The following is a 23,509-nucleotide window of genomic DNA, read 5'->3' on the forward strand; positions in this document are numbered from 1 at the left end:
ACGGGACACTCTAGGAAATGTAGTTTACTCCTTATGAGTGGCAGGGGAAGAAACCATTAGGAGGCTCTTTAATGGGAACAAGGGGACACACCAGTGCGCCTCGCAGGGCGTCTCGGGAATTGTAGTTTTATTTGGTCCTAAGATCCAGTGGAATCCAGGGAGACATGATGAGGATGAGGTCAGTGCTGGGAATGGCAAAGCAAGCAGGACAAGGTGGGGCCACACGAGACTGATCCAACAACTAGGAAGGCATTTTCGTGACGTAATCAGCGCGCGCCGGAAACGCGAAACACGCGTGTCCCGCGGCTGGTGGCTGGGATGGCCGGCTTTGCTGAGCTTGGGTTGTCTTCGTGGCTCGTGGAACAATGTCGGCAGCTGGGTTTGAAGCAGCCTACCCCTGTGCAGCTCGGCTGCATCCCCGCCATACTGGAGGGTGAGTGTGGCTTGGAGGCTTTGTCGAGAGGCGTCTCCGCTCCTTTCGTCCACTTTCCCTGTTTGTATCCTTTGCCCACGCCGGTCCCACTAAGCGAGGGGCAGCCTTGGGCGTTGCTGGGAGCCTTGGTTCTGAGGGCAGACTGGGTTATGTTGGCGTTTAGGCTGCACAACTGATTCCTCGAGTGTAAACATACAGTGATGTAATCTCTGAAATGTTCATGCCCTCAAGACGACAGGGAGGGTTTGATGAATAATTTATTGGATAGTGCTATGAAGATTCGGCAGAGCTTGGCACTGTTTTCATCTTACAAATAGAAACTGACGGCCGGGCGCGGTGGCTCACGCCTGTAATCCTAGAACTCTGGGAGGCCCAGGTGGGTGGATTGCCTGAGCTCAGGAGTTGGAGACTAGCCTGAGCAAAAGTGAGACCCCCCCCCCCATCTCTACTAAAAATACAAAAACAGGCAAGAGGATCGCTTGAGTCCAAGAGTTGGAGGTTGCTGTGAGCTATGATGCCACAACATTCTACCTAGGGGGACAACTTGAGACTCTTTCTCAAAAAAAAAAAAAAAAAAAACACAACAAAACCCCACAACTGAGGCTGTCAAAATTACTGGTATATGCATGACTCTGTGATCTTATGACTGTTCTTGTCCCTACTCTTCCGGCCCAACCTAGTTTTGCCATTAAAGAGATGTCAGCAGGAAACTTAGCATGTGACAAGCCAAGGGATTAAATAAACTGAAATGAAGGAGTACAGGAAGCATAGGCTGCTTATCGTGTAAGGGAATTCTGGGTTCCTCAAGGTTGGATGTTCCAGAAAGGAATCAGGATGAGGTGGTGGTAAGCTGCAGGCATCTCAGTTCAGATGGATTTGAATCCAAATCCAGCCTGCTACTCATAGGGTGTGGGTACTGAGCAAGTCTCCGAGACTCAGTTTCTCATTCTGTTAAATGGAGACAGTAATGGCTTCTCCCTCTTACGATTTGTCTGTTGTCTTTCCATTTGACCATAATGGAAAGTGGTCAGTATGCCTGCAGTGCAAAATTCATAGGTCAGGACTGGGCTCACAGTAGATGCTCATTAAATGTAGGCTGTTGTAAACTGTGCCAAATGGAATAGCTGTCTACACTTAGTGTGTTGATGCTACTTTGCCCTCCACCCAGGTCGTGACTGCTTAGGCTGTGCCAAGACGGGCAGTGGCAAGACAGCAGCATTTGTTCTTCCCATCTTGCAGAAGCTGTCTGAGGATCCCTATGGTATCTTCTGCCTTGTCCTGACACCCACCAGGTGAGCCCCCTGCCAAAAGGCCCCCTGGGTGTGTGTTAACCTTGTGTTCTCTTAGGCAAGTGTCTTTCCCTTTCTGAGCTGCACTCACCATGTGTGAATGGGGATAAAAATCGTGGCTGCCTATTAGGAGTGCTGTAGAATTAAGAGGATATGTGGGACAGGTTCTCAGCACAGGACTTGATTTAGGTCAAGTGAGTCAGAAGGGAGCTCCCAGTAGTTTTATAGTTTAAAAAATAGATATGTCTCCTATCCTTGGACAGACAAGCATAAAAGTTGACATGATAAGTCCTATAAACTGCAGTAGGAGAGGTGGGCACAGCATGCCATGATGGTGTGGCTTACAGTGCTGAGGGGAAGGGTTGCAGGGAGGCTTCATTTAAGGAATTCCTTAAAGAAGAAAAGGGCCTTGCAAAGGGACAAATTTGGGGAAAGGTATTCTAGGCAGAGAGACCCTGCTAGTGCACCCATGAAGAGGCATGGGAAAGGCATGACGCTGAAAGGATACTGGGGGCCAGGTATTCAAGAAAGGCCTCAAATGCCAGGCAGAGGGTTAGATTCTGAGGATGTGTGAGCAGGAGAGGGAATGACAGGAGGCCAGGGAGAGCCATGAGCAGAGCTGGCTAGGGAATAGAGAGGAGAGGATTTGGAGACTGACCAGTCCTGGAGGAGAGGAGGCTCATGTTCAGGGCTCTGGAGAACTGGGTGGTGTCAACCCCATTGCTAAGAGGAAGACAACAGAAAAAGGAACAAGTGTGTGGTAGGAAGTAGGTTGGCCTGGTGGTGGAGGGCCTGTGGGGTGTTCCAGGCTTAGCTTCTAATGTTTAGCATCAGAGCCTTTGTCCAAAGAGCAAAGGGAGCCAGTGGAAGGTGCATGAACAGGATAAAGCAAATCAGGAGGCCAGAGGATTGGGGAGGAGCCTTGGGGATGGAAAGGGGAAGGCGAGGCAGGCATGGAACTGCAACATGACCCAGCCTGGTCCCTTACACCCACAGGGAGCTGGCCTACCAGATTGCAGAGCAGTTCCAGGTGCTGGGAAAGCCTCTGGGCCTGAAAGAGTGTATCATCGTCGGCGGCATGGGTATGGGCCCAGGAAGCTGGGAGACTCTCTTGGCATGGGGCCCTTGCAACCTCAGACAACCTACTTAGTCCTACCTCACACTCTCTGCCCCCAGACATGGTGGCTCAGGCTCTGGAGCTCTCACGGAAACCACACGTGGTCATTGCCACACCAGGGCGCCTAGCCGATCACCTGCGCAGCTCTAACACCTTCAGCATAAAGAAGATCCGCTTCCTGGTGAGTTGCTCTGGTCCTCTCAGACCTCTTGAACTGGGGCACTATCTCATCCATTTGGGAAACTTGTGACCCATAGACTACCTGGTAAAGTGCTAGGAGTGACAAGGACTGTTCAGGGACCAAAAAGAGGGGGCCGCTGAGGCCTGGGACCACAGGTAGCACCAACACCCTCACTCTCCCCCTCCCCTCCTCCCCCTGGCACTGCAGGTTATGGATGAGGCAGACCGGCTGTTGGAACAAGGCTGCACAGACTTCACCGCAGACCTTGAAGTCATTTTGGCTGCTGTGCCGACCCGCAGGCAGACATTGCTGTTCAGTGCCACACTGACTGACACGCTTAGGGAGCTGCAGGGCCTGGCCACCAACCAGCCTTTCTTTTGGGAGGCACAGGCCCCGTGAGTTCACAGTCGCTCGTGGGGCGGGGTGGGGGTGGTGGATTCATACCCAGACAGGTTGAGGGGGCAGTGCTATCCTCCAGAAGGCAGAACTGAGGCTCAGTGATCCACTTGTCCCCAGGGTAAGCACTGTTGAGCAGTTGGACCAGCGCTACCTGCTGGTGCCTGAGAAAGTTAAGGATGCCTACTTGGTCCACCTGATCCAGAATTTCCAGGATGAGCACAAGGATTGGTCCATCATCATCTTCACTAACACATGCAAGTGAGCATGGGTGGGCAGGACCCTCTTCTCCCCTCCCATAGCCCTCATTACAGGAGGTGGCTCAGTGTCACAGGTCTGAGACACACAGCCAGTCTCAGCACTCCCCAGCCTCTGCTCGGACCAGAGGTTATAGAGGTTTCATTCAAGGAGCCAGTGTCACCTCATTCATCTGAAGGTGTTTGGGGTCCTTCAGTCTCATCCTTGACAGAAGGGCAAGGAAACCCCCACAGGCAACTGTTTTAGCAGCCTAGTCACTGTGTTTTGGGGATGTCACTGAGCTTTCCCAGACTTTCAGCCCCATCTCACGGGAAGTTATACCTGAGGCCTGGTGTGGGCAGCACCAGTGTAGAGACCCCTGAGGCAGTTCACATCAGCTCCTTCCCTGAGCAGTTTGAGGGGGTCATCTATAAGCTATAGGCTATTCCAGCATGAGCCAGAACAACAGGGCAGAAGTCAAGACAGTGCAAATGTATTGACTCAAGAGAAAAGTTTGGCTGTTAGGTTGCTGTTAGGCATGTCAAGACCCAACAGAATTCTCTCTGTGCTCATTTCTATACTCTGTTTTCCTCTATTGGCTCCTTCTTGGGAGGCCTTGCCTTTTTGGTGATAGTAACTGTCTATCAGTTACTGAGATAGAAGCTCAGTTTGCAGAATACCAGTCCTACAAATGTGGCAGAAAATGAAATTTCACCTGTTCAGAAGTCAAAGCAGCAGTCCCAGGGCCTACTCTTTTGTCTGTTCAGGCAGGTGAGGGGTCAGCAGAGAGGACGTTGAACAAGCCGGACCTCTGACACCCTACATCCTGTTCCTTTCTAAGCTGAGCAGGGCCACCCTGCTTGGGGTCGCAAGGGTGGGTGGGGGCAGGAATGCCTTCCTAGAACCCCAGAGCTGGAGAGGTTAATATCCTCACCAGGACCTGCCAGATCCTGTGTATGATGCTGCGCAAATTCAACTTCCCCACTGTGGCTCTGCATTCCATGATGAAACAGGTAAGTCCACCCACAGCCTACCAGCCACACCCCGGACACTTCCCAGCCTTGGGGCTTTTGCAAGAGGCCTATTGCCTCTTGGTCCCAAAAGGTCACTGACAGAGTCTCCCTTTATGGCCCTCGATAGAGTCCTGTGGTGTCACAGCTCACAGCAACCTCAAACTCTTGGGCTTAAGTGATTCTCTTGCCTCAGCCTCCCAAGTAGCTGGGACTACAGGCACCCACCACAAGGCCTGGTATTTTCCTTGTTGTTTAGCAGGCCCTGGCTGGGTTCAAACCCGCCAGCCCCGGTGTATGTGGCTGGTGCCCTAACTACTGAGCTACAGGCACTGAGCTTGAACATACCTCTTTCAACCATCATTCAGTTGACCCTCTGTGGCCTTTTCATGGTCCCCTACTGAGCCATGTAAGAGCAGGGTCTGTCCTGGCCTCACACAGAAAGCGTTCCCCCACTACTCCCATTTCTCTCCCTGACCTGGCACAGAAAGAACGCTTTGCTGCCCTGGCCAAGTTCAAGTCCAGCATCTACCGGATCCTGATTGCAACAGATGTGGCTTCCCGGTGAGCGGCCCCAAAGGCAGGGTCAGTGGGGGAGGCTGGCTTCAGTGAGCCCCAGCTTCCAGGTTGAGTATCCTTGGGTAAGTTCCTTGCCTCATTTTCCCAACATGGATTCCAAAGCTGACTGTTCTCTGCCTGCAGGGGCCTAGACATTCCCACAGTGCAGGTAGTCATCAACCACAACACTCCTGGACTCCCTAAGATCTACATCCACAGAGTCGGCCGGACAGCTCGTGCAGGTGATTGGGCTGGGCGGCCCCTGGGCACTGGTCCCTCCAAACTGCCCAGACCTGGTTGTGAGATGATGGGATGTAGGTGGGATATAGCCCACACGTCTGACAGCTACTAGAGGCAACATTTGCATGTTGAGGTAATCGTCCTTTCAAAAGTAAAGGGTGGAGGTATTCTGCCTTCTCCAGAAACACACCTGGGTGCTGCTGAGTGGTGTTATGGCTATTCTCTGGAAAGATGGCATATACTGTCCCAGCCCCCTTTTCCTGTTAGGATTCCAAATCAGGGCCCAGCAGTAAAGAGGTAAAGAACACGGGGGATATGAACCTGACCCTCCAGATTTGATGACCAAGTTTGGTTTCTCTCTGTGGCCTTGGCCCAAGGGCCAAGAGGACATACTTTGATTTGATCCCTACCCTCACCAGGGAGAGGCACAGTTTTTATGAGATTCTGTCACACCTGGCACCAGGAGAGACATGGTTCCTAAGGATAGAGTGGGCCTGGCCTTCTTTCCTGACTCTGAGGAAGAGTTAGACCTCGTCTTTCATCACCCTGTGTTGTCAGGCAGGTCACTTCTGTTCCCTGGGATTCAAATGGCAGGTAGCAAGAATGATAATACATTTGGGCAGCTGCTGTGAGGGTCATGAACCTTGTCAGTGTCAGTGGTTTTCCAGCCCTAGTCAGTCACAAAAATGGGCGGTACCTGTGGCTCAAAGGAGTGGTCACCAGCCCCATATGCTGGAGGTGGCAGGTTCAAACCCAGCCCCAGCCAAAACTGCAAAAAAAAAAAAAAAAATGGGGAGCAAAGATCTAGGCTTACTCCTAGCAGGACTAATGCTGACATAACCTGGGCTCCTTGGCAGCCAGGTCAAAGAGGGAAATTGGCCAGTAACCAGCCTCTAGGTAAGGCCAAGCTGGTGGGAGAGCTGCCTCTTAGCTTCCGCAGCATCTCTGGGATAGGCAGAGGTCTGGCTGGGTATTGAGTGCTGATGCTCTGGGCTGGTCCTTTCCCCACCAAAGTTTTGTCCTGTACCTATCAAGAGGAGCCTGAGCTGCCTGTCAGGACTTGCCTTTTTTGGCCCTTTATCCTGGCCCCTGACACAAAGCAGGTAACTGTGGTGCATTCCTACAGGGCGGCAAGGACAGGCCATCACGCTGGTGACACAGTATGACATCCACCTGGTGCATGCCATTGAGGAGCAGATCAGTGAGTAGAGCAGGGTCAGGTGGAGGGGAGAGGTGAGTGCGTCTGGGTTAGACATCTTCTGCCCAGTTATTGACATAGAAACTCCCTACAGAGGCCGTCAGCAGCTGAAAGCCACATTAGGCAGGAGGGGACTTGGGGTTCTTAGACTGAGATGTGTGGATGATCCCTAAGACATCCTGGTGGATGTCAAAGGCCTCAGTGTCAGAACTTAGGCCTGGGCCTGTTAAAAGCTTCTTTATAGGGCGGCGCCTGTGGCTCAGTGAGTAGGGCGCCGGCCCCATATACCAAGGGTGGCGGGTTTGAACCTAGCCCCGGCCAAACTGCAACAAAAAAATAGCCGGGCGTTGTGGCAGGCGCCTGTAGTCCCAGCTGCTCGGGAGGCTGAGGCAAGAGAATCACGTAGGCCTAGGAACTGGAGGTTGCTGTAAGCCGTGTGACGCCACAGCACTCTACTGAGGGCAGTAAAGTGAGACTCTATCTCTACAAAAAAAAAAAAAAGCTTCTTTATAAACTATCCAGGTGTTGTGGTAGGTGCCTGTAGTCCCAGCTACTCTGGAGGCTGAGGCAAGAAGGATCACTTGAGTTCAAGAGTTTAAGGTTGGGCCGGGTGTGATGGCTCATGCCTGTAATCTTAGCTCTCTGGAAGGCCAAGGTGGGTGGATTGCCTAACTCAGCTCAGGAGTTGGAGACCAGCCTGAGGAAGGTTAGACCCCCCTCTCTAAAAATAGCCAGGCATTGTGGTGGGCACCTGTAGTCCCAGCTACTTGGAAGGCTGAGGCAAGAAAATCACTTGAGCCTAAGTTTGAGGTTGCTGAGAGCTATGATGCCATGGCACTCTCCACCCAGGATGATAGAGTGAGACTCTTGTCTCAAAAAAACAAACCCTTTGAGTAGTTTAATGTGTAGTAAAGACAGACTCACTGACTGGGGCATGTCCAATCATTGCTCAGACTGTCCTAGAATTCAGAAACATCTGTGACTTTAAAGGACATTGTTTCGAAGAAGTAAATATTCAGGGTCAAATTCACAGGTTGCTAACACACACGCATGCACATACAGACACATGCAAAAGATAGCAGTCCATACCTTGCCTTAGGTCTGAAATCTCGATCTTTCACACCTAACCCTTACCTGATATGATCCCCTTATGGCCTTGCATGCCCCACTGCACAGGTTGCTTACTACATGACTGAACTCCCTCTCCCTGTTGTGTCTCCTCCCCATCCCAACCCCGGGGTCTGCTGCCCCATAGAGAAGAAGCTGGAGGAATTCTCGGTGAAGGAAGTTGAGGTGCTACAGATCCTCACACAGGTCAACGTGGTCCGGAGAGAGTGTGAGATTGTGAGTGCCAGAGGCAGGGCAGAGGCCAGGCTAGTCCTTGGGGCCCAGGGTGTTTTCTTCAAAAGAGGGACCTCATGAACAACCTTTCCCTGTCTTCTCTCCAGAAACTGGAGGCGGCCCACTTTGACGAAAAGAAGGAGATCAACAAACGGAAGCAGCTGATCCTGGAGGGGAAGGTGAGGGCTGAGCCAGCAGGTGAGGAGTGGCCAGGTTCCTGGCGAGGAGTGGGCACCCAGCTCAGCCACTTCCTGTTCCTTGAGCCAGGACCCCGACTTGGAGGCCAAGCGCAGAGCCGAGCTGGCCAAGATCAAGCAGAAGAACCGGCGCTTCAAGGAGAAGGTGACACAGACACTGCAGAGGCAGAAGGCCAGCAGGGCAAACTGCACAGGACATCCACCCAGCACCCGGCCGGGGGTCCGTACAGGCCCTGTACCCACCCAGGACCCAGCCTGAGCTCCACACCGCACCCATGTGCCCAGTCTGGCACTCCTCTATGGACCTGAGAGTCTGAAAGTCCTCTCCGGGGTCTATCCAGCACCCCTCTGCAGAATCTGTAGGCACCCACATAGTAGGGGCTCAGCCTCTCATCCCGGTACCCCTTGGCTGTCCCCTTCTTAGAACCTTGACCAAGAATCAGGCTGCAGAGGAGGAAGGAACACTGACCAGGTCAGACTCAACTCTAGCCTTAGCCCAGGGTCATTGCCCAGGGCTGCCACATGCAGGGGGTGCTCAATAAACGGGTCTTTTGACTTCCTCGGTGTGACTCAGAGAATGGCGCAGGGGTGGGGGTGGGAGTAGGTTGCAGCCTGTGCTTCTCTTTCTCAGGTCCTCCAGAACACCGCAGGTCCAAAGTTTTGCAGACAAACCACCAGCTTGAACCTCTGGGTTAGCCATTCTGGCCATGTGACCTTGGGTTAGTGAAGCCCCTTCTCTGGGCCCGGCAGTTGCACTGCTCTCCAAAGGTGGCCCCCCCATGCTTAGTAAATACAGCTGTGTTCTAGAAGCTTCCCTATCCTACATGGATACAGGGTCAGCCAAGGTGCCCCCAAGAGGAGGAGGCAGGTAAAGGGGCTGGTTACAGGTACTCGGGAGTCCACATACCACACATAGCCACACTTAGAAATATAATTTGGGCACCAGCACACATCTCAGAGATCTAGAAATTCTACACAATGGATAGCTCACAAATAGCCTCCAAGCTGTGAATAGCCAGGCCTGCCCCAGGCTGAGTGGGGACCTCTAGTCCCTGCCAGGGTAAATGGACCCAGCTATGCCACCTGCAGGCCAGCCTATGCTGTGGGCAGGACTTGTTCATGTAAAAGCAGCACTGAGGGTGCTGGCTCCTGCTCAGACTTGGGCAGCCGGAATCAGGGTGTGGCTTCAGCCAGTCGAGCCAACCCCTCACGAAGCTCGCTCAGCTCAAAAAGCCTGACGTCCAGCAGCTGCGCTGCTCTGCCCACCTCAGCCCGTGCCCGCTCCCGCTCAGCCCGCACCTCCTCCAGGCTACGCTCCATCACCCGCAACTGGTGTTCCAGCTCCGCGTTGCGGGTCTCCAGGTCCTGCAGGGAGAGGGTGGACACAGTTGGGGACCCTAATAAGTCTCAGGAGTCCCCAGCCTTGCCTGTGGCCTAGGCCCCCAACTACCTCCTGCCACCTCCCTGCACCTCTGCTCTGTGCCTACAACTCCCTGTCTCCTGGCCATTTTGAAACAAGAGATCTGTCCTTCCTCTGCGCATAGCCCTCTCATGGCTTCCATCATACTAGGAATAAAATGCACACCATCCTCCCTGGCCCACCTGTAGTTCTTTGAATACCCAACTTTCCTCCCACCCTGGGGCCTTTGCACATTGTACATGCCCTCTGCCAGGAGACAACAGGGAGAAAATCTCTAACTTTTCTCTTCAGGGACCCTTTTGAGGGAACCAGATCCTTGAACATCTCCAATTGGGTTCCCAGAAAGTACTGAACATTTCTCACATAAAGGCTTCAGGGAAAACCTAGCCAGCCAGACCTAGATTCAAATGCAGGTTCTTGTGACCTCAGGCTAAGGACATGTGAGGATTTGATAGGGGTAAGCATGGGAATATAGCAGGGACTCAAGTTGCTTATTGAACTCTTGGATGGATGTGAAGCCATACTAATAACCATTAATCACAAAGCACCTACTGGGTGTCGCCTTCTGTGGACCTGGGTTTCCCTACATCAGTGGTTCTCAACCTTCCCAATGCCGCGACCCTTCAATACAGTTTCTCATGTTGTGGTGACCCCCAACCATAAAATTGTTTTCATTGCTACTTCATAACTAATTCTGCTACTGTTACGAATCGTAATGTAAATATCTGATATGGAGGATATACTTTCATTGTTAGAAAGGGGTTGAGACCCACAGGTTGAACCACTGCCCTACACTTTAGAGCCTTAGGTAGATACTGACTTTACTCCATGTCCAGATGAAACACGCTCAGGCATGGAGCTGCCCATGAGCCACCAGGAATACAAATCCTAGGTCTGTCCTACCCTGCCCACTGTCACCCCACCTCCTGGCACCACACACCTGCATCTTCTGTTGCGTCTCCTCACGCTCAGTGGTGTCTGGAGCATCTCGGGGACCACCTGTCTGATTCCTCAGGGTCTGAATCTCCTAGAGAAGAAGGGGTCCCAGGGTCTGTCTGGGACCCTGGCTCTCCCCATAGGAGGTGAGGGAGGCAAAGCCCAGGGCCACACTCAGTGCTTACCTGGTCCTTGGTCTGCACTAGCACCTCCAGCTGCTCCAACGACTGGCTGGGTGCTTCCTTCTCGCTGCCCTGGGGGACCTCTGCAACTGCCTGAGCCTCCAGTTCAGCCACCTGTGAGGACAGGAATCTCAGCCCCTAATGCTCCAGTCAGGACCCTTGGGGTATTGGCTTCCTGCTCAGCCATGTCCATGACTGAGCACTCACTCCTTTGTTTGGCACTACCACCTGCCTCTGGGCAGCTTGGACTTTAGGGTCTGATGACCCTCTGAGGCTGACATTGGAGCAGACCCATTTCATACAGCAAGAAACTGTGGCTGGGGTAAGTGACCTGCTGAGGTCACACAGCCATGAATCCAAGGCAGACGGGACACTCGGAGGCTCAGGCTCCACAGCTGCCTGGCCCAGGCAGGGTTCTCAGGGAGAGAGGGCTGCCCTCACCCGCTGCCGCAGCCGCTCAGCCTCTGCGCGCTGGGCCTCCAGCTGCTGCCTCCACTGAGCGGCGGCGGCGTTGGCCTCCCGCAGCGCGCCCGCCAGCTTATTGTTGCTGTCCTGCAGCGCGAAGAACTCAGCCTCCCACTGTACCTCTCCCACGGAGCTGCGGAGAGGCGTGAATTAACAGGGGGCGACACTGGGCTGGGGGAGGGGTCAGAGGCGACGCTAGGCTAGGGGGAGGAGCGACAAAACTGGGGGTGGGGCCGGAAGACTCAGGGCTAGAGGACTTGGCCAGGGTGGCTAAGAGGCTAAGAGGCATGGTGATCCTGGGCTGGACTAGGGGCGGAGCCTAAATAGCGCCAAGCTAGGGTATGGGGTGGTCCGGGAGAGGCGTGGTCTTTTGTCCGGGACCAGATCCAAGCAAGCACGTGGAGTCAGCCCAGTGAGACACTGTCCAAATGGGGGACAGGGGAGAATGTCAGCCGATGAGGATATAGCAGCATGGGGTTGGGGATGGGCAAGGGTCCCTTGCATTTATCATTAGCTTGCAGAGTGTGCACGATTAGAGGCAGGATTAGAAGTAACTGAGAAGGGGCGGGGTCAACCCGGGGAGGCGTGATCAACTCAGGGGTGAGGCCGGCTCAAGATACGGCAGGATCCGGTTAGCCTCCTCCCTTTTCTCAGGTCTAGGGGTCCAAAGCCAGATCCCGCCGTCTGTCTCCTGTCTCGGCTTCTAAGAAACCCCCTCCTCGTCTTCCCTCCGTCCGGCCCTGCAGTGGTCCCAGTCCCTGCCACGCCCCTCACCCTTCCGACAGCATCTTCTTGAGGCGTTCTCTCTCTGTGGGGCCGGGGACGTCTGCACTCTGGCTGCGGAACAGTTTCTCTTCGCCGGGGCCGTTGGCACTGACAAGGGGGCTTGGAGGCACCTGCGGATGAGGGCAAATACGGAGTCATGATAAGCAATTGCTTATCAAGGATAGGTTGGAACATCATGGTTGGGGTGCCGCTGGAGTCGTGACTGAGTTCAGGGACTCTGAACTGACCCATGGACTTCAGCAGGTCCTTCCCAGCACTGGATCCATGCCTGTCCCTCTCCACCTCACCCACTCCATGGTTCCCCATGGGCTGAGAGTTCTGTGCTCCATCCCCACCTTGCCTGTCTGGGCTTTCACTAACCCTCCAGGAGCAAACATGACACAGGTTAGTCTAAACCCACTGAGGCTCTCACATCTGTAAAGGGTGAGGAAACAATCTAAAAGCTTTCCCCATAGCAATGCTACCCTGAGGGCCAATCTTCAATATCCCATTTAACTCCAGGAGGATGCCCTCCCCAGGCTGCCTGGACCACTGGCCCTGAAGGCAGAAGTCAGCTTGCTTTTTCATCTCTTTTTTTTTTTTTTTTTTTCAAGGTTTTTCATCTCTTTAACCCCTGTGCACAGCTTTGGGCTTGGCACACAGCAGGTGCTCAGTAAATGATGCTGAATAAATTAATGTGGGAAAACACCCAGGGGCAGTTCACTGCTCTGCCTGTACCTAGGCATTTCAATTCCTAGTCTTTGGTTCTGCCATCTAAATTGTGGTTTTGTCACTGGTTCCTACTGGGTACCCTCCCTGACCCTAGGCTAGGCCCATGCCCTCATGACATGCTCCCATACCCCTCCTTCATGGTCACTGCCCTGGGTCTAACTTTATGTCATCTGGAAGGATTTGGTCTTGGGAATAATTATGGTGCCCAGATCCCCTAGTATTAGTTGGGTGCCCACCTGTCCCAGGGGTGCCCAAGTGGGCATGAGGGGAGCAAAGAATGCTGACCTGGTGGGAGGCAAGCCCCAGGGCAGGACTGGTGAGCTCTCCCCCATCCTGAGATTTCTCCCGTGCCAGCCTAGCTGCTTCCTTCACTTCCTGGAATTTCTCAGCAAACTGGAGGTTGGAGGGAGGAAAGGAGAACAGTCAACAAACCCCAGGTCCCCCACCAGGTCACCCCCACCCAAGGACAGCCCTGTCACTTTGGAATGAATCTTCGGAATTGTGATTATCCCCTTATCACACAAACTGGAAGAAGGGGAATTGTGTGATTGGAAAATGATATTCCCATGAGCAGAATAGGTATTATGGCAGGCTGGCAGGTGGCATTAAATCACAGAGGTGGCATGAAATACATTGTGCTACATTGAGAAACGAATTCCCTTTTCCTACCAGGCTTATTTTTACAAAGTGAGTCTCAGGTAGGTGCTAATCTGTTTTTATAACTTTATAACAAAGGAAGAGTAGGGAAACAAAAAAGCAAAAGAAACAATAAAGGAGAAACAAGGACAAGGGCAGTGCCTGTGGCTCAAGGAGTAGGGCGCCAGTCCCATATGCCGGAGGTGGCGGGTTCAAACCCATCCCCAGCCAAAAAAAACACACACACACGAAACAAGGACAAATTATAAAGAGAGAGAGAGAGGTCTTGGGCTCTAAGAACCATGTAGTCAGTGAGACAGTAATCTTTGTTCTTGTTTTCATTGTAGCAAAAGTTTACATTTACCACCTATCTATGACAAGCAATACCAGTTTTCCCATTAGAACAGGATACTATTTTCCTCCATTTTTAAATAATTTTGTTAGGCTCAGTGCCCGTAGCACCAACCACATACACCGAAGTTGGTGGGTTTGAACCCGGCCCAGGCCAGCTAACCAACAATGACAACTGCAACAAAAAGTAGCAGGCGTTCTGGCAGGCACCTATAGTCCCAGCTACTTGGGAGGCTGAGGCAAGAGAATCGCTTAAGCTCAAGAGTTTGAGGTTGCTGTGAGCTGTGATGCCACAGCACTCTACCGAGGGTGACATAATTATTATTTTGAGACTAGCCACCCTCTGTATATGGGGCTGGCATCCTACTCACTGAGCCACAGGCACCGCCCCCAAAATGGTCTTTTAAAAATAATAACCCAGGGATGGTGCCTGTGGCTCAGTGCGTAGGGTGCCGGCCCCATATACTGAGGGTGGCGGGTTCAAACCCGGCCCCAGCCAAACTGCAACAAAAAAATAGTCAGGCGTCGTGGCAGGCACCTGTAGTCCCAGCTACTTGGGAGGCTGAGGCGAGAGAATTGCCTAAGCCCAGGAGTTGGAGGTTGCTGTGAGCTGTGTGATGCCACGGCACTCTACCGAGGGCAACAAAGTGAGACTCTATATATATATATATATATATATATATATAAAAAGACCCAGAAGCAACTCAACCCTATGTGAGAAAATAAAAATGAACCTGGGGGCACCTGAGCGCAGTAGTTAGGGTGCTGGCCACGTGCTCTGGGGCTGGTGGGTTCGAACCCCGCTTGGGCCTGCTAAACAACCAAAAAAATGAACCTGGACCTCTACCTTGTACCACCCACAGAAATTGATATGAGGCACGGTGCCCGTGGCTCAGTGGTTAGGGCGCTGGCCACATACACTGAGGCTGGATGGTCCAAACCCAGCCCCGGCCAGCTAAAATCAACAATGACAACTGCAACAAAAAAATAGCCGGGCATTGTGGTGGGTGCCTATAGTCCCAGCTACTTGGGAGGCTGAGGCAAGAGAATCGCTTAAGCCCAAGAGTTTGAGAGTTTGAGATTGCTGTGAGATGTGACATCCCGGCACTCTACCAAGGGTGACATAGTGAGACTCTGTCTCAAAAAGAAAAAAAAAAAAAGGGCTCGGCGCCTGTGGCTCAAGCGGCTAAGCCTAACTCTCCACCTGAGCTGGAGAGTTCGAATCCAGCCCGGGCCTGCCAAACAACAATGACGGCTGCAACCAAAAAATAGCCAGGCATTGTGGTGGGCACCTGTGGTCCCAGCTACTTGGGAGGCGGAGGCAGGAGAATCGCTTGAGCCCAGGAGTTTGAGGTTACTGTGAGCTGTGATGTCACGGTACTCTACCCAGGGTGACAGCTTGAGGCTCTGTCTCAAAAAAAAAAGAAAAGAAAAAGGAAAAGAAATTAATTAACCTAAATTAGAAAGCCTCTAGAACAAAAAAAAAAAAGGAGAATATCTTCATGACCTCAGCAAGGCACAGAAAGCACTAATAAAACAAACAATGGATAAAGATAACACTGAAGTGTAGAGACAGCAGAGGTTGGTGGGTGATATATTTCTGGTGCATGTAGGGAGGTGCCCAGCCCAACCCAGGCATCCATTTGATGCCCCAAAGAGGAGCAAGGTATACCCAAAATCGAAGCACATGGCCAACAGAACTAGGTCTCAAACCAGGGCACCTTGAAAAGATTTCCAGCTCATCTAATTTCTTTTATTTATTTATTTTTTTTTTGAGACAGAGTCTCAAGCTGTTACCCTGGGTAGAGTGACGTGGTGTCATAGCTCACAGCAACCTCCAACTCGGGCTCAAGCAATCCACTTGCTTCAGTTTTTCTATTTTTTAGTAGACGTGCGGTCTTGCTTTTCCTCAGGTTTGTCTCGAACTCATAAACTCAAGCAATCCACTCACCTCAGTCTCCCAGAGTGCTAGGATTACAGGTGTGAACCACTGCACCCAGCCTCTTTAAATTTTTTTTTTACTGATGAGGTCTTGCTATGCTGCTCAGTCTGGCTTTGAACTTCTGAGTTCAAACAATTCTCCCACTTTAGCCTCCAAAGGACTGAGATTATAGGCATGAACATTCTGGCTTACCCAACTCTGCCTGCCTATTTTGCAGGGAGACTGATCCCTGAGGCCTGCCCAGGGTTAACAAGTGCATGGAAGAGAAGAACTAGGCCCAGCCCTGGTCCTCCCCTCCACTCCTCCACCAGGCCCACCTGTGTCAAATGCTGCTCAGAGGCAAAGCCAAGGCCGTAGACGGTGTTGGCACGACTGTCAGCCCACTGCCCAAACTTCTGGGAGGTTTTGGTAAAGGTCATGTTGGGGGTGACAGTGCTATTGATGATGGCCTGGGCAGGGGTTGCAAAACAAAGTTCAAGGTTGATTGGACTGATAATAACAAACATGAAACCCCCAGATATCATCTTGCCTTAGTGTCTCAGAGCCCCAAGCCATTTTAGGAGGCCCAGGAAGGCTCCGGGATTCCCATCCCCTGTGGCACACAGCAAGGCCTGTCACTAGGGCCCCTAGTGCCTATGCCCCACCCAGACCCTGCCTGGACCTTGGCACCCCCAATGCTGATGATGCGGTAGACATTGCGGGTGGCATCGTAGAAATAGGAGACAGTGAGCGCATGCTTGCCCGCTGGGATCCAGTTCCGCTTGGTGGCTGGGTCAATTTGGAACACGTGTGCTCGTGTGCTGAAGATAGGCTGCTCCCTAGTGGCGAGAAGGCACTCAGTGGGGGCCAGCCACCCCTCTAGGAAGCTTGGAGGCAGGCTGGGGGAGGTGGGAGCTCACCTGGCTGTGGACATTTGTCAAGCTGGGCTGGGTGGGCTCTAAGGGGCAGCCAGAGGGGTGGCAGGAGCTGCTGGTTTGGCCTCTGGAGAGAGAGGGGAATATAAGGCCAGGCTGAGGAAGGCCAAGTAGGTCAAACCTCAGGACCCGTTGCCAGATTCACCATTCATAGAACTTCTATCAAAAGGCAAGAAAATCAGTACAGATCACTCCAAGCAAGAAGACCCCATTTTCTTCATCCAGGGGAAGCCTCCACAACACCCTGGCCAGAACATGGCTTTCTGAGAGAAGCCACGTGGCCCCCGACATCCCAGTGAAAATTCTCATTGTCGTGGTTATTGGACGGAAATGAAGCTCCTTCCATCCTGGGACCAGGCAGTAAAATCCAAGGCCAACTCTGCTCAGTACTTTCTGCCACATCCACCTATTATTACTCCTGAGAATAAGTAGGGCCTTACATCAAAAAATGGAATATTGACAGGCGCTTACTGAGAGACCAGTTCCCCAGTAGACCCAGAGAGGGACTCCTTAGCTCCCACCCTAGGGCAGAGGCACAACTCAGAGTCACAGCCCAACCTCAGGGAGCCCCCAGCCCAGTTGAAAAGACAAGATACAGCCAAATAGCAAAATCCTGGTGCCCACCATGGAGGGGCAGAGCAGGATCCAGGACTGGGAGTGGAGCTCCCCAACCTCCCAGTTGGCTCCTCTAGCCACCAACCCAGTTAGCCAGGAAAGATGCTAGGAGGGGATTTCCGGGTCCTCTCCCCTGCTTCCCCAAATCTGCATCCAGGCGACCTGCAGGGGACGGGGTAGGGATTGGAGAAGGGGAGGCCCCAGTTCAATAGCCTCTGTGGTCAGAGCGGGTGCCCCCACATCCTGTCCTGGGCAGCTGCTGTCTGTCTGGTCACAGGGTCTGAAATCGGAGCTCCCGCGTGGTGGAGGGATGGCAGCTCTGGCCTGGGTTGAGGGTGGGTCCGGACCCGCGGGGATCCCAGGAACCCAGGCCCTTCCAGTCCAGCCGCTCCTGCCCCGACTTGCGGCGTTTGGAGAAAGTTACTCACCAACTAGTCATGCGCCTCGGACGCGGGACGCGGGGTTCCCGGAGGGGGGGATCCGACACCACCCGGTGCCAGGGATCCCCAATCAGGCGGGTGGATGAGATCCCATCCCGTTAGGCCCCCAGTTCGGGAGGGTCTGATACTCATTCAGGATGCAGTCCTCACCCACATCAAGAAGACACCAGTGCTCACCCCAACTTCGGACGCGCGCCCGACCCTGGAACTTCCGAGATCCCCGCGACGCCCCCGACTCTGGGTCCAGAACTTCCGGGACACCTCCTCTGTCTCCTCCACCCCAGGTCTGTAACTTCAGGGATCCCCCCTTCTGCGCTGCGGCCTCTCACCCTAGGTCCAGAATTCTAGGGAGCTCCGTTGTACCCAATTACTAAACTTCAAGAACCCCACTGCCACCCCTCCAGTGCCTCGTCCGGAACTTCGCGACCCCTCCCACGCCACTCACCACCCCAGGTCCGCAACCTCCGTAACCCCTTCGCAGCCTCCTCCAACGCCGGGTCCAGAACTTTGGGAACCTCCGGAGCAGTCCCCGCCCCAACCCCGACTCCAGTACTTGGAGCCCCCAGCGCTACCCTCAGCCCTAGAATTTGGGGGACCCTTGCGCCGCCCCCAGGCCCTACGTCGGGACTCCGCGCCCTCCCTTGGCCCTGGGACTTGGAGGCCCCCGAGCTCCCAGCTCAGGCTCGGCCGGCCGGGCTCACCCTGCCAGGTCGGCGCCCTGTGAGTGTCCGGGCGCGAGTCGGGTGCAGACCCGCGGCGCTGACTCGGCGTAGCCGGGCGCCCCGCTCGTTCCCTAGATCCCCGGCCCGCGCCCTCCGCGCCTCCCGCGCCTTTGTCTGCGCCGCCGCCGCCGCCGCCCGCGCCGCCTCCGGTCCCATCGCGGCCGGTCCCGACGCGGCCGCCGCCCGCCCCGCCTCCCCAGGCCGCTGAGGCCGCCCCGCTGCGCCCCCTGCCGGCCCTCTGTAGTTGGGGGGGGAGGTCGCGGGGAAGGGACACAGAATTGGGGAAGGGACTGGGATCGGGACAAGGGGGATTGGGGCAGGGGGTGGTGTGGAAGACCAAGATTGAGAGCAGGAAGGTAAGGACATAGAGACAGACATCTGGGATGAGATAGGGACCCAGAGACAGGGAGAGATAGTAGAGAGACCGGAAGCGGACAGACAAACCGACTTGGACAGATAGAGATGTGTGTTACCTCACTCTCCTTTCACCTTCTCAGGGGCAGCCATGACCTTTCAGATCGCTTTTGCCTCTACCTGGGGTCATGACTTCGGTCCCGTGACAGGAGGCGAGGCTCCTTCTAGGGTGCGGGGTGCTAGGGAGTCTCAGAGTCTGGGTACAGGAGGTGCTCAATGAGTGTTGCCAGGAAATGAAAGAGACCCAAGGGAACTGGAAGCCTGCCTGTCTGTTCTTTTGCCCAGCACTGATCCTGGGGCGGGGATATCTGTTCACCTCTGTCCCCTTCCAAGAAAATGGTAAAAATGTCAATGACGGTTGGATTAAGGTTATTATTACTGTTGTTTGGGAGTCCCAGAATCGAAGGGCTGAAGGAATATCGGTGTCCAGTCCCCAATAAATGGGTGTAGCTCATCAAGCTCCACTGGCCTACGTTTGTCACTTCTAGTCATAAGGAGCGCTCCCTTTCCATACTTGCCAGGAGACGATCCTTCAGTGGGATCTACCTCCCCTGAGGGTCCCATGTGTCAATCCTTTTACTCTTGTATCTCTGGCTTCTTCTCTAAAACCACACAGTGCCATTGGGTTCATGGGCAGAGGTCCTGTGGATCCTTGGAACTCAGAAGCTCTGAGCCTCATGGGTGCATTTATTTATTTATTTATTTATTTATTTATTTTTGAGACAGAGTTTTACTTGTAGCCCTCTGTAGAGTACGGTAGCATCACAGCTCACAGGAACCTTAAACTTTTGGAGTCAAGCGATTCTCTTGCCTCAGCCTCCAAAGTAGCTGGGGCTACAGATACCTGCCAAAATGCCTGGCCATTTTTAGAGACAAGGTCTCGCTCTGACTCAGGCTGGTCTCAAGCCTTGAACTCAGGCAATCCACCTGCCTTGGCCTCCCAGAGTGCTAGGATTACAGGCATGAGTGCCAGGATTACCATACCTGGCCATGGTTGCATTTTCTAATAACCTCAAAGGTTTTTCCTTTTCTTCTCTGAGATCTCCACTCATGTCTCCTTTCCCTGTTTTATTTTTGTTTTGAGATAGGCTCTCATTCTGTCACCAGGGTTAGAGTGGAGTGTTGTAATCATAGTTCACTGCAACCTCAAACTCCTGGGCTCAAGTGATCCTCCTACTTCAGCTTCTCAAGTAGCTGGGACTACAGGCACCTGCCACCATACCCAGCAATTTTTTTTTATTTTTTGTATTGACAGGGTTTCACTCTTGCTCATGTTGGTCTCAAATTCCTGAACTCAAGTGATCCTCCTGCCTCAGCCTCCCAGAGTGCTAGGATTACAAGTGTGAGCCCAGCCTCCTCTTGTTTGATTGCTGTTTCTGCCTAACAAAAATTACACATCTGTGCAGATAGGTACCTTCAAATTACCTTTAGGTGAATTCCAAGTCAGGTTGTCTCTGGAGACTTTCAGGTCAAGATCTGAGTTTTCCTCCCTCCAGGCCTGTCCAATCCGTTCCTTCCACCTGGAATGCCCTCTCTGCTGACATCTATCCTACCTTGTCCTTCCAGGCCCAGCCCCACTTCCCCCTCACTTCCTTTGGGAAGCCTCTCTGACTATCCCAGACTTGTAAGAGGTGTTGCCTTCCCCTTCCCCATGTCCTAGTCCCTTCCTGTGACTCTATGTTACATATTTGTTACATGAACAGGTCAGGATGCTCCTCTATAGCTGGCCCATCCATCCTAGAGCCTCGATCTAACCCAGCATGAGAGTGACTGTTCACCCCAGCTAGGGAAACTGAGACACAGACTAGATTTCCCCAGCTGCTTTTAACTTCATGAGGCGTCTGCACAAGGGAAGGATTTGGCTTCACTCTCAGGCCTGAAGCCACAAAATACTTGAACACTGTGGGGAACAAAGAAAATACCGTCTGTTCTGTGCAAAGAGTGACTTTTCCTTATTACCAACAAAATAATTTTCTACAAAAAGTATCTGGGAAAACTGCGGGCAGGGCCAAGGCTTCTGGAAGCCGTTAAGAGTTTGCTGAGAGCCTGGCCTATTGCAGAGCTGGGTCCTTGTAGTTATTCTATGGAAGTATCTGGGTGAGGACTCCAGGCAGACTCTGCTCTTTGTGTGGGCAGAAAGCAACAGTGCGAGAGAGAACAAAAAGCTGACTCACTTTCCTGCGCCCCCTCTCAGGCCTCTGAGAGGTGCTGAGGACAGGGCTGGCCTTGAGCAGCCCTGACCTGAAGGCATCTCAGCCAAGTCCAGGCTGAGGAATTGGCTTCCTCAGTGTAGACCTAAGCTTTCTCACCTGGAGAATAAGCTGATGCTTGCAGACTTGGAGGGACAGAAAGGGACAGGGAAGCAACATCTGCCCTGAGCTGCCGTTCCCTCCCCAGCCAGAGCCCTCTTCTGCCTGGGCCTTGAGGACTTTCTTCCAAGGAACTGGGAATGTTCTTGTAGGACAGGCAGAGGCTACCACCCCAAGGTGGCAGACTAGTGGTGACAGTTTTCCTTTGAGTCTGAGGAATGGTGTAAGGGAATGAGTTTCCTGACACAGAAGAGACCAAGCAGGGGCCAGGATAGTTCATTCAGCACTAGGGAAGCTGCATTTGTAGAATGGCTCTTAGGGGTCAGGCTCTGGTCTCTGCCTAGTTAAATTTGAATGAACTTTTGGGCTTAAGCTAAACTGTCTCTTCTCCGGAGGGTTCCCATTCCACCAGAGCAGGGGCCATCCAGTTACTCGTCCCAAAGCTGGGTGCCCAACCTCCCAGTGCCAGTCTCGGTGATCTGTTTATGGCAGGATTCAGTTGGTGTTCACCTGTTACATGGCTCTGTCCCAGCACCTGGCCTGCAACAGATCTCCATGAGTACTTTCAGAACTATGGGACACCCCCCCACCCAAGGTTCCAGCTTTAGCTCTTGGTAGCCTCTGGACTCACATGAGCCAGAGAGCAAATCCCAGCCCTTCCTCTTATCAGCAGTGCAGCCCTGAAGAAGTCACTTCCCTTCTCTGTTTCCCTATCCATAAAATGGACATATAAATGGTGCCCACTTCTGAGGTTTACTGTACAGATCCAGTGAGTTGGGCAGCGCCTGTGGCTCAAGGAGTAGGGTGCTGGTCCCATATGCCGGAGGTGGTGGGTTCAAACCCAGCCCCAGCCAAAAAAAAAAAAACACACACACACAGATCCAGTGAGTTCTTATGTGAAGAGAGCATGACTGTAGGTGCTTAATAAATGCTTGCTGTTAGAAACATATTTATTCTTGGTATGTGCTTTGGATCCTGAGCCAAGTTCTTAGTTTTCTTTTTCAGGAGTTGAGGGACCCCAACCAGACGTAAGCTCTTGAGGATAGAAATAGGTCTAACCTCACATAATATCCTCTAAATCTTTAGCTCCTAGCTCCTTACATGTCTTCTCCATCCACCCCTTTCTTCCTTTTCCCCAGTCACCCAGGTATGCATAGCTAGTGTAAAGCTATCTTCCTTGAAAACTCCTATTCATCCCTCAAAGCCCCATCTCCAAAAAGCCTTCCCTCCTCTTCCTCTAGACCCTCCTCTAGACCTTCCTGCTGTGGCCAAGCCTTGACCCCACAGGGCTAGGAGTGTCTGTGTCCAGCTCTGACCCCCTGAGCCTGAGCCATACCTCAAGGGCTGAAACCAGGGGTGAAGCTTCCCTAGGGTCTGCTATCTCTCGGCACAGGGTGGGCACATGGAGGTCAGGCAAAGGGACTATGCTTGATAATATTGGTGATTTTGCATCACTTGAAGGAGATTGTGCCTTAAATCCAGAACTTGACTTCTGCCCAAGGCCAAAGTTATTTCATTCAACAAACAGCCCTAGGGAAGCAAGGGAGACAGGCTCCCTCAGCCCTAGGAAAGAAGGGGTTATAAGGAGGGCTCTAGCATTGGGTCATAAACTTGAGGGTTCAGGACTAGGGTGGGTTGGGGGGTGGGAGGAGGCAGCATTCAAGACCCCTCTGAGCAACAAACCTGGATCCGAGGATCTGTTCCCACAGACCTAATTACTCTAATTTGCTACATGCACTAATTACCTCCTGGGTGCTGGATGGCTGGGCGGGGCTGCCCCATTTTCTGGAGGTAGGTCGGGGCCCAGTTATTTTTGGCTGCATTGTCCTTGAAGGCTCCAACATCCACCTGCATGAAGGGCGAAAGTGGGGCGGAGAAATTGCAGCCACTCAGGACTCTGTGGGACCTGGGGATCAGGTGGCCTTGGAAGCTCCCTGAACAGGAGGCTTGGGATGAAAGCCTGAGGGTCTGACACCCAGCCAGAGACAGCAGGAGGGACGAAGATTCTGCCAGCTCCATGGTGAACTGGTTGGTAATGTGACATCATTGCTTGGAGGGGCATTCGGCGCGGGGGGTTAGTCAGATGAGCCTGGGTTCAAATCCCAGATCCCAATAGCTTGCTATGTGTTCCTGGGCATATGGCCTTTCATGAACTCCTTGCACTTTTTCTGAGGGATGAAATAGGCATGATAATTCAAAAGGGTGTTCTGGGCAGAGGGCACAGCATGTGCAAAGGCCCTGGGGTGAGGACCAGCTGCATATGTTGCAGGAAGATTGGGGAGGCTGGAAGTGGGAAAAGCAGAATGTAGTAAGAAGAAAGTGTAGGTAGTGCTGAGACCTTGTTGGAGGGGGTCACAGGAACTGAGCAGAGCAGAGCCTCATGGTCCCTGATAAATTGTGTGGGTTTTGTTCTGAGGGTGCTGGGGAGCCATAGGAGAGTTTGGAGCCAGGGAGCAAAAGAGTGATCCG

General features: G+C 53.0%; 2 protein-coding genes across 11 annotated transcripts; one reads left to right on the forward strand and one right to left on the reverse strand.

Annotated features, from left to right (window-relative positions):
* Positions 1-86: 86 nt before the first annotated feature.
* DDX49 (DEAD-box helicase 49) lies at positions 87-8,470 on the forward strand. The gene is made up of 13 exons (XM_053585724.1): positions 87-433; positions 1,602-1,725; positions 2,719-2,804; positions 2,899-3,020; positions 3,228-3,415; positions 3,537-3,677; positions 4,591-4,666; positions 5,151-5,227; positions 5,366-5,463; positions 6,588-6,662; positions 7,915-8,003; positions 8,108-8,179; positions 8,268-8,470. The coding sequence occupies exons 1-13, from the start codon at positions 319-321 to the stop codon at positions 8,454-8,456; spliced, it is 1,452 nt and encodes a 483-aa protein (XP_053441699.1). The 5' UTR covers positions 87-318; the 3' UTR covers positions 8,457-8,470.
* Positions 8,471-9,365: 895 nt separating this feature from the next.
* HOMER3 (homer scaffold protein 3) lies at positions 9,366-18,956 on the reverse strand. Of its 10 annotated transcripts, XM_053585729.1 has the most exons (12): positions 18,297-18,435; positions 17,773-17,925; positions 17,165-17,317; positions 16,526-16,607; positions 16,288-16,444; positions 15,944-16,075; positions 12,983-13,090; positions 11,975-12,096; positions 11,177-11,333; positions 10,739-10,849; positions 10,558-10,644; positions 9,366-9,562 (listed from the first exon to the last, which is right to left on the reverse strand). In XM_053585729.1, the coding sequence occupies exons 4-12, from the start codon at positions 16,537-16,539 to the stop codon at positions 9,371-9,373; spliced, it is 1,080 nt and encodes a 359-aa protein (XP_053441704.1). In that variant the 5' UTR covers positions 16,540-16,607; positions 17,165-17,317; positions 17,773-17,925; positions 18,297-18,435; the 3' UTR covers positions 9,366-9,370. The 10 variants fall into 10 exon arrangements, with proteins under 10 accessions (XP_053441704.1, XP_053441705.1, XP_053441702.1 ...); XM_053585730.1 differs by having other exon boundaries at positions 17,241-17,317; positions 17,773-18,438; XM_053585727.1 differs by having other exon boundaries at positions 17,773-18,438.
* Positions 18,957-23,509: the final 4,553 nt, after the last annotated feature.

The sequence above is a fragment of the Nycticebus coucang genome, chromosome 3 (assembly GCF_027406575.1).
Source record: "Nycticebus coucang isolate mNycCou1 chromosome 3, mNycCou1.pri, whole genome shotgun sequence".
In the NCBI taxonomy this organism is placed as follows: Eukaryota; Metazoa; Chordata; class Mammalia; order Primates; family Lorisidae; genus Nycticebus; species Nycticebus coucang.

Bases quoted from the DNA above. Each gene is read 5' to 3' on its own strand.
- DDX49 (XM_053585724.1), top strand. From the start codon at position 319: ATGGCCGGCTTTGCTGAGCTTGGGTTGTCTTCGTGGCTCGTGGAACAA. The intron at 3,416-3,536 runs GTGAGTTCACAG...ACTTGTCCCCAG, and splicing joins TTTTGGGAGGCACAGGCCCC to GGTAAGCACTGTTGAGCAGT. The intron at 5,464-6,587 runs GTGATTGGGCTG...GCATTCCTACAG, and splicing joins CGGCCGGACAGCTCGTGCAG to GGCGGCAAGGACAGGCCATC.
- HOMER3 (XM_053585734.1), bottom strand. The intron at 13,091-15,943 runs GTGGGCCTGGTG...TCCAACCTCCAG, and splicing joins CTGAGCAGCATTTGACACAG to TTTGCTGAGAAATTCCAGGA. The intron at 12,097-12,982 runs GTCAGCATTCTT...CCTCATCCGCAG, and splicing joins TGGGGCTTGCCTCCCACCAG to GTGCCTCCAAGCCCCCTTGT.